At 57.5% G+C, this 8737-nt stretch overlaps 1 protein-coding gene across 1 annotated transcript in view; it reads left to right on the plus strand.

Moving 5' to 3' along the window:
• Unc13a (unc-13 homolog A (C. elegans)) overlaps positions 1 to 8737 on the plus strand; it is a gene marked incomplete at its 3' end in the record, with an annotated part of 44393 nt that overhangs the window by 20560 nt on the left and 15096 nt on the right. Inside the window, 9 exon segments of the mRNA XM_013507235.1 lie at positions 577 to 710; positions 2204 to 2289; positions 2399 to 2525; positions 4672 to 4768; positions 5177 to 5320; positions 6182 to 6265; positions 7120 to 7197; positions 7475 to 7563; positions 7817 to 7969. Coding sequence (XP_013362689.1) covers positions 577 to 710; positions 2204 to 2289; positions 2399 to 2525; positions 4672 to 4768; positions 5177 to 5320; positions 6182 to 6265; positions 7120 to 7197; positions 7475 to 7563; positions 7817 to 7969 — 992 coding nt within the window.

Genomic DNA, 8737 nt, shown 5'->3' on the forward strand with positions numbered 1-8737 from the left:
GTTAAGGGGTTCAGGAGGGTCCCGGTGCACTGGGCCGGCTGGCGGTTAAGGGGTTCAGGAGGGTCCCGGTGCACTGGGCCGGCCTGGTTTCAGCGGGGCTGAGCTGGATTGGGGTGGGGTGGGCTCGGGTCAGGTCAGTTTGTTTCCGCTGTGTGGATGTCGACCCTGTCCCAGCTGGTTAGGTTCAGCCCCTAAGGGCTGGCCCGGGCTCCCCCCGTCCCTTCAGTGGGGTGCTCCTCCCGTCCCGTCCACGCAGGAGATCAGCTCCTGTTCGCCGCTGTGGGCTTGCTTGGCGTTCAGTCAGTTCCGCTTGGCCGCCTCCCGGGGTTGGGTTTTGTCCAGGCAGGTTCAGTCCCGCGCGTTTCCGCTCCGCGATCCGGAGAGTGTGGAAACCGGGCGCCTTCTGCAGTTGCGGGGACGGGGCTGGGGCGGGGCCGGGCCTCCGGAGTCCAGTCTTCCCCTGTGACCTCCTGAGCCCGTGGAATGTCGGCAGCGCCCCTCCTCGCCCTCCTCCTGCGCCTCAGTCGTGATGGGGCGAGCCCTGCTCCCCGCCAATGGCTCCCCGACTCCTCTCAGGCCAAGAAGGGCGAGGTCCCCCCGGAGGAGCAGGGCCCCAGCATCAAGAACCTCGACTTCTGGTCCAAGCTCATCACCCTCATCGTGTCCATCATTGAGGAGGACAAGAACTCCTACACCCCCTGCCTCAACCAGTGAGTGCGTGCGTGTGCGTGCGCGCCACAAACTTGTGTCTCATGTGTGAAGGTGATCATGTTCGGTGCACATGAATGCGTACGTGGAAATATTTGAAGTCTGCTGTACGTGTGTGTGAAATTCAGATATGCACATAATTCACAAAGGTAAACATAAAATTGCGCCTATATACGCAATCACTGGTGGAATTAAACAAGTATTTTTTTTTTGGTACTGGTAATCAAACTCACAACCTTGTGCTTCCCAGGCAGGCACTGTGCCATTGAGCTATATCCCCAGCTAAACAAGTACTCTGTACATGTGTGATTGTATGAATAATGACATATGTGTGTACAATGTTTATGTGTGTGTGTGCGTTCATAAATAACAGCACTGTTACTTGAGTACTTTTTTTTGTTACCAAGAATACTCAAGTATTTTCTATGGGCTACTCTACCAAATACTTTACATTTAAATTATGTATTGGCCCGGTGTGGTAATACACACCTGAAATCTCAGCACTCAGGCTGAGGCAGGAGGATCATTGCAAATTCAAGACCAGCCTGGGCTACAAAGTGAGCTCAAGGCCAGCCTGAACTGTATAGTGAGACCCTGTCTCAAAAAGACAATCAATCAATAAATTATGTTTTATCTGACGTGTGGGTATATATGATTTTATGCATGGTTGCAGTCCACAGGTTTAAGTGTATATAATTGTGGAATGCACTTTAATATACAATATTATGCAAGAGATGGTGTAATACAGTATGCAGTACTGAGTGTGTGTGTGTCTGTGTGCGTGCACAGTTTCTGTTTGTGCATTTGTGTATCTGTAGTATTCATCTGTGTTAGCTGAATGAGCTATTGGGTTGTTTTGTTTGTTTGGAGTTTTTTATTGTACTTTTTGAGACAGGGACCCCCTGTGCAGTTCAGGCTGGCCTCAAGCTCACTTTGTAGCCCAGGCTGGTCTCGAACTTGCAATAATCCTCCTGCCTCAGCCTCCCGAGTGCTGCAATTACAGGCGTGCGCCACCACGCCCAGCTTGAGCTGTTGGGTTTTATTTCTGCCCGACACAAGCACTAGAGAGGCCCCTGAACTTGGGGTGTTAACATCTGTTGGTTGCTTAGTGATCAGAGATTTAAACAGGTGGACTGAAGAGTGGAGTGCATGGGTGGATGGATGGACAGATGCACAGGTGGAAAAGTGAGTGGACAGAAAGATAGATGGAGAAATGGGTGGATAAATGATCAAATAAATACAGATAAACGTATGGACGGATGGATAGGAGGAGGGATGAATGGGTAGACAGGTGGATGTTCAGACCATGGCTGGGTGGATGAAGGGGCCGATGGACAGGCGGGTGGGCAGGAGCTCACGCAGAAGCGAGGCCTCTGCGCAGTCACTCAGCACTTTGGCGGCCCTGAGGGAAGCTGAAAGCGGCCTCCCGGCCCGCGTGTGCTGCCCTGCGCCCGGCTTCTGTCCATCAGCTCCACGTTACCGTGACCTTTGCCAGGTTTCCCCAAGAGCTGAATGTGGGAAAGATCAGTGCCGAGGTGATGTGGAATCTGTTTGCCCAAGACATGAAGTATGCCATGGAGGGTGAGTCCAGGGACCCCACAGCCCCGGCCCGGCGGCCGCAGGTCCCCGTGCCTCCGCGCCCCTCTCAGCGGCAGCCTGAACACGGGCTGAGCCACGCGTCTGCCTCCAGAGCACGACAAGCACCGCCTGTGCAAGAGCGCCGACTACATGAACCTGCACTTCAAAGTCAAGTGGCTCTACAACGAGTACGTGGCCGAGCTGCCGGCCTTCAAGGACCGTGTGCCTGAGTACCCCACGTAAGTCCCCCGCCCGGCCGGGCCGAGCGGGCCGGGTGCTGACAGCCGGAAGGTGCCCCAGAGGAGGGCAGAGCTGCTCAGCGCCCTTGGCGCCAGGGGCGCAGCTGGGCCTCTAGACCAGTGTCCTTGAGCCAGCTTGGGGCTGCAGACTCTGAGACCCCAGAAAGTCACGGTCACAGGGGACGGCCCTGGGGGACCGGCCCACGCACATTTTCTCTGTTGGTCCTCTTGCCGGTCTGTGACGTGAGGTGACAGTGCTATAATCTTCATTTTGTGGATGAGGAAATGGAGGCCTTAAAAGATACCAAGCATCTGGACACGGTGGTGCAGGCCTGTAATCCCAGCTACTCAGGAGGCTGAGGCAGGAGGGTTACAAATTCCAGCCCAACCCAGGCAATTTAACAACTTAATGAGACCCTGTCTCAAAATAAAAATGAAAATAAAAAGGTCTAGAATGTAGCTCAGTGTGAAGGTCCTGGGTGCTCTCCCCAGTACCCCACCACACACACACACACATACACACGGATTCAGCACTCCAAACGTCCAGGCATGGCAGCGCAGGGCTATAACTCCAACTATGGGGTGCTGAAGCATGAAGATCGCAAGTTTGACCCTGCCTGGGCAGCTTAGCAAGACCCTGTCTCAAAATAAAATTTTAAAAAGGGCTAGGAAAAACCAAAAATAAATAAATAAATAAATAATAAAACGGGGCTGGGGATTTAGCTCAGCTGCACAGCACCTGCCCAGCAAGCGCAAGGTCGTGAGTTCAAGTTCCGGTACCGGAAAAAAACCAAAAAATAAATAAATAAATAAAAAGGGCTAGGAGTGTAGATCAGCTCTCCCTGGTTCAATTCCCAGTATCCCCCCACACACACTGACATACACAATGACACTTACATACATTCACACACACATTCACACTTATTCACACACACAGACACATTCACACACACATTCATACATACATTCACACACACATTCGCACACATACGTTTTCACCCACATTCACACGTACTCATACACATTCACATTACACACACTTTCAGGTTCACACACACATTCATATTTACACACACTCACACATACACATTCACACTTACACATTTTTTTTTTCTTTTTTTTTGTCTTTTTGAGACAGGGTCTCGCTATGCAGTTCAGGCTAGCCCTGAGCTCACTTTGTACCCCAGGCTGGTCTTGAACTCCCAAAGATACTCCTGCCTCGGCCTCCCAAGTGCTGGGATTACAGGCGTGTGCCACAACGCCAGGCCCAAGTGTCCTTTTTTTTTTTTTTTGGTTTTTTTCCGGTACCGGGAACTGAACTCACGACCTTGAGCTTGCCAGGCAGGCGCTATGCCACTGAGCTAAATCCCCAGCCCCACACTGACACATTTATGCACACATTTTTATGCATATACACATTCACACACACTCACACACACACTCACGCGCACACACTATACCAAGTGACTGGCTAAAGTAAGGTGAGGGACAGAGCCCGGATATGAGCCTGGGTGTCGGGTGCCGGGCTGTGCTGTAGGACAGGATGGCTGGTGGCCGCCTGCTGCTGAGGACTCTTGCATGGTGCGGCATCCCTGTGTCTACGGGAGGGTTCCAGGCGCCCTGTGGGTGCCGAAGTCCAAGCACGCACAGGTCCCTTCTGCAGAGTGTCGGTGTGTACATAAAAGTGCGTGCATCACCCTGCTCACCCGGGGCCGCCCTGGGTGACGGGACCCCCGGAGCGCCCGTGTGGTGCGAGGTGTCAGGGCACAGTGCCGGGACCGTGACAAGAAGAAAGTCGCCTCATTCCGACAAATGCAGTGTTTACAAACATTTCCAAGCCACAGTCGGTTGAACCTGGGGCCGTGGAGCCCACAGGTGCAGCGGGCCAGTTGTCCAGGAAACGAGACTGTGGAAGGTAAACCGCGCGCCGCTGGCCGCTCTGACAGGGTGGCCCGGGTCTGAGCTTCGCTGCTCTGCGGCGCTCAGTGCGTTCCTCGGATGAGATCAGCGAGGCCCAGCGGGGAGGGCGGAGGAGAGGCCTCCGGGGCCGCAGCGGAGCGCGGGTCCACCCAGGACTGCTCAGAGCCAGGCCGTGCAGCGGTGCGGGAGACGCGGCCGCGACGCCCTGCCCTGGCTGCTGTTTCAGGTGGTTCGAGCCCTTCGTCATCCAGTGGCTGGATGAGAACGAGGAGGTGTCCCGGGACTTCCTGCACGGCGCCCTGGAGCGGGACAAGAAGGACGGGGTGAGGCGCTGCCCCTGACCAAGCCCCCAGTTTGCCCACAGTGACCTCAGCCCCTCTGGAGTCCAGGGGGTCCAGTCTGAGGGCAAAGATTGCTCTCGAAGAGAAGCCAGTCTCTGATAAGTGTCGGCCATCTTGGTCTCTGATAAACGTCCGCCATCTTGGTCTCTCAGAGTGTCCACTATCGTGGTCTTGCTCATGGTTTTTACAGTCTTTTGTTCATTCAACACCTGTGGAAAGTGAGTTCCTCAAGCCTGACCCCTCTACCCACCTACAGCCTTGGAGTCCACCTCTGAATCACCTCACACTGCACTCGCCCTGGGTCCTCGGCACCCGGCCACCCCACGGAGCTTAGGCGGGGTGGGCTGGGGGCCTGCCTGGCTCTGACACCCCCCCGACTCCCCGCCACAGTTCCAGCAGACCTCAGAGCACGCCCTGTTCTCCTGCTCCGTGGTGGACGTCTTCTCCCAGCTCAACCAGAGCTTTGAGATCATCAAGAAGCTCGAGTGCCCCGACCCCCAGATCGTGGGGCACTACATGAGGCGCTTTGCCAAGGTGTGGGTGCGGGCAGGGCTGGGCAAGGCCGTGGGGCAGGGCGGAGCTGAAGTCAGGGCTGGGGTGAGGTTACAGGCTGGGGCTGGGGATATCGGGCGGTGGGAGCTGCGGTGGGGTTGGGGTTGAGCCGGTGACACTGAGGTTGAGGTTGGAATGTGGGCTTAGGTTGGGTTGGGGTTGAGGTCAGGGCTAAGGTGGGGGGCAGGGGTGGGATCTGGAGTCGATGGGGGTGCAGGGTGGGTTGGGGTTGACGCGAGTGGAAGGCAGCACTGGAGCTGGGTGGTGTCGCTGAGTCGGGTCCACGGGAGGTGAGGTGGTCGGGCACTCAGGTCGGGGCTCAGGTCATCTACGTAGCTGGCAGCGACATTTGCTCAAGTTGAGACTGGCATCCGAGATGGTCAGGGCTAGGTTTCGGGGTCCTCGGGGTGGGGTTTCCAGTGCACTGCCACTGGTGTGAGTGACGGGATTATGCAGAACTAGGCTTGGCTCTGGGTGAGCTTGGAATCGCTGGGCTAGGGTTGGAGCTGAACTGGATTGTCACCAGCTTGGGTTGATGTTGGGGATTTCAGGTCACCTCTGACATTCAGTTTGGGATCAGGCCATGCTTGTGACTGGGGCTAGGCTAATGGGATGGTCAGCTGCTTCAGTGAGGAGCAGGACCTGCTGGGTACAACGGTCTCCGTCTGCTGCTGTCCCCGTGTCCTCATAGTTGTCCTGGGTGGACGGCTCACTGGGCCCGGTGTCCGTCTTAGGCACCGTGAGATTCAAATTCACCCGTGGTCTCCCCAGTGGTCTTGTTGGGACCCGGTGACCAGGGCCCACCCAGGGCTCTGCCCTCCTCACCTCCTGTCTCCCCCTCAGACCATCAGCAACGTGCTCCTCCAGTACGCAGACATCATCTCCAAGGACTTCGCCTCCTACTGCTCCAAGGAGAAGGAGAAAGTGGTGACCTGCGGCGCCCCTTCCACCCCGCCCAGCGTCCCTAGGGTCCCTCCACCTGCCCACCCCGCCCAGCGTCCCTAGGGTCCCTCCACCTGCCCACCCCGCCCAGCGTCCCTAGGGTCCCTGCTCCCCGGGGCTCCGACGTCGATCTGTGTGTCCACCCATGTGAGATCAGACTGCATTGACTGGATGTGTAGAATCGTGTGTTTGTCTGGCGTGTCGGTGTGTGTGTGTCCGTGTGTGTGTCCGGGTGAGTGGGATGAGTGCATGTCTTTGTGGTCTCATGTTGATTGGCACACTGTGAGTGTGTCTCTGACTGCAAGTGTGAGTGTGTATGTCCGGTTGTGTTCAGTGCTGGAGGGTGTGTGTGTGTGTGTGATTCACTAGGGGGTGAGTGTGTGTCTGGCTGTGTTGAACGGGTGTCATGTGCATGTGTGGCTGGGCAGGCGTGATGTGTGTGTCTGTGTGTCTGGCTGTGTTTGTGGGGATCCTGCGTGTGTGCACGGTGGGGGAGGGCGCACACCTCCACGTGTCCCTGCTGCTGCCAGGGAGCCCTTGGGATGTCGTGAGCATGCAAAGCTTTGGCCGTGCAGGAGAGTTAGTGGGGACAAGGTCGCCCCTGCTCTAGATCCCCCAGGCCCAGCTGGGGCCCGGGAAAATGACCCAAGTCCTTCCTCCGGCCCCAGAGAGCCCCTCCCTGCACCCCAGGAGCCTGCGCCCAAGCGTTCTTGTGGATCTCCAGGGGACCCTGAGGGACCCCTGTGTCCAGACCCCCCTTGACTCTGTCCAGGGCCCTGGGTGGACGGGTGGGAGGCCCTGCACAGCGGTCTGAGCCTTGCTTCCTCTGTCACCCCCAGCCCTGCATCCTCATGAACAACACCCAGCAGCTCCGGGTGCAGCTGGAGAAGATGTTCGAGGCCATGGGAGGGAAGGAGGTGAGGCGGCGGCTCACCCCACGCCCAGGCCCGGCAGACAGCGGGGGGCTCACGGTGTGCAGTGGGCACACTGCAGCCCCGCATTCACGAGGCCGAGGCAGGGCTCACACACTGCAGGCCCGCCGGAGCTCCACACGGCAGCACGGCGAAGTTGGCGGCTTTCCCACCACGCCCCGGTTTCCCTGAGCCCCTCCACGCCCTCTCCCGAGGCCAGATAAGGCCTCGCCCAGGACCTGGGGGTGGTCAGTTAGCCACGACCAGCGTCTCTCCCTCCCAGCTCGACACGGAGGCCAGCGACATCCTGAAGGAGCTTCAAGTGAAACTCAACAACGTGCTGGACGAGCTCAGCCGGGTGTTCGCGACCAGGTGGGCAGCCCATCCACCTGTCTGAGCCTCCCTGTGTGCATCCATGGATGGACGTGTTGACAGACGGGTGGATGAGTGGAAGCAGGGGTGACAGCAACCAAGCAGGACCCACGGTGAAACAAACGCACAGACCCTGGCTCATGTCCACTCCGCCGTCCACGCTCCCCGCCCGGGCCGGTTCTGGGCCCTCGCTCCCTGGCCCTGGGCACACGAGCTCCCGGCATCCTGCTCCAGCTCCTCCTCTGTGCTCCAGCTTCCAGCCACACATCGAAGAGTGCGTCAAGCAGATGGGCGACATCCTCAGCCAGGTGAAGGGCACGGGCAACGTGCCCGCCAGCGCCTGCAGCAGCGTGGCCCAGGACGCGGACAACGTGCTGCAGCCCATCATGGACCTGCTGGACAGCAAGTGAGTGAGCAGGGCCGGGCGGGCCGCCGAGCCCCAGGGCCTGGGGCCTTGGCTGGTGTGGTCGGGGAGAGCATGGAAAGGCAGAGGGCTGGACACCTGGGAGGACGGGCAGAAATGTGTGCACCGAGGAATGGAGGGGCTCCATGCTAAGTGACAAAGGGGAAGGGCAGGGGAACGGAGGAATGGATTAAAAGTGAAACACTTAGAAGTCTAGATGGAGGAGAGGTGGGTAGAGATGGACAGATTGACAGGTAGATGAGTGGATGGACAGGTTGACAGACAGGTGGATGAGTGGATGGATGGGCTGACAGACATGTGGATGACTGGAAGGATGGGTTGACAGACGGGTGAATGAGTGACTGGATGGTTTGACAGACAGATAGATGAGTGAGTGGACGGGTTGACAGGTGGATCAGTGGATGGACAGGTTGACAGATGGGTGGATGAGTGAATGGACGGGTTGACAGGTAGATGAGTGGGTGGACGGGTTGACAGGTAGATGAGTGGGTGGACGGGTTGACAGACGGGTGGATGAGTGGATGGATGGGTTGACAGACGGGTGGATGAGTGGGTGGACGGGTTGACAGACAGGTGGATGAGTGGATGGACGGGTTGACAGACAGGTGGATGAGTGGATGGACGGGTTGACAGACAGGTGGATGAGTGAATGGACGGGTTGACAGACAGGTGGATGAGTGGATGGACGGGTTGACAGACAGGTGGATGAGTGGATGGACGGGTTGACAGACAGGTGGATGAGTGGGTGGA

This window comes from Chinchilla lanigera, unplaced genomic scaffold (genome assembly GCF_000276665.1).
Source record: "Chinchilla lanigera isolate Chin_1 unplaced genomic scaffold, ChiLan1.0 scaffold00123, whole genome shotgun sequence".
Lineage (NCBI taxonomy): Eukaryota > Metazoa > Chordata > Mammalia > Rodentia > Chinchillidae > Chinchilla > Chinchilla lanigera.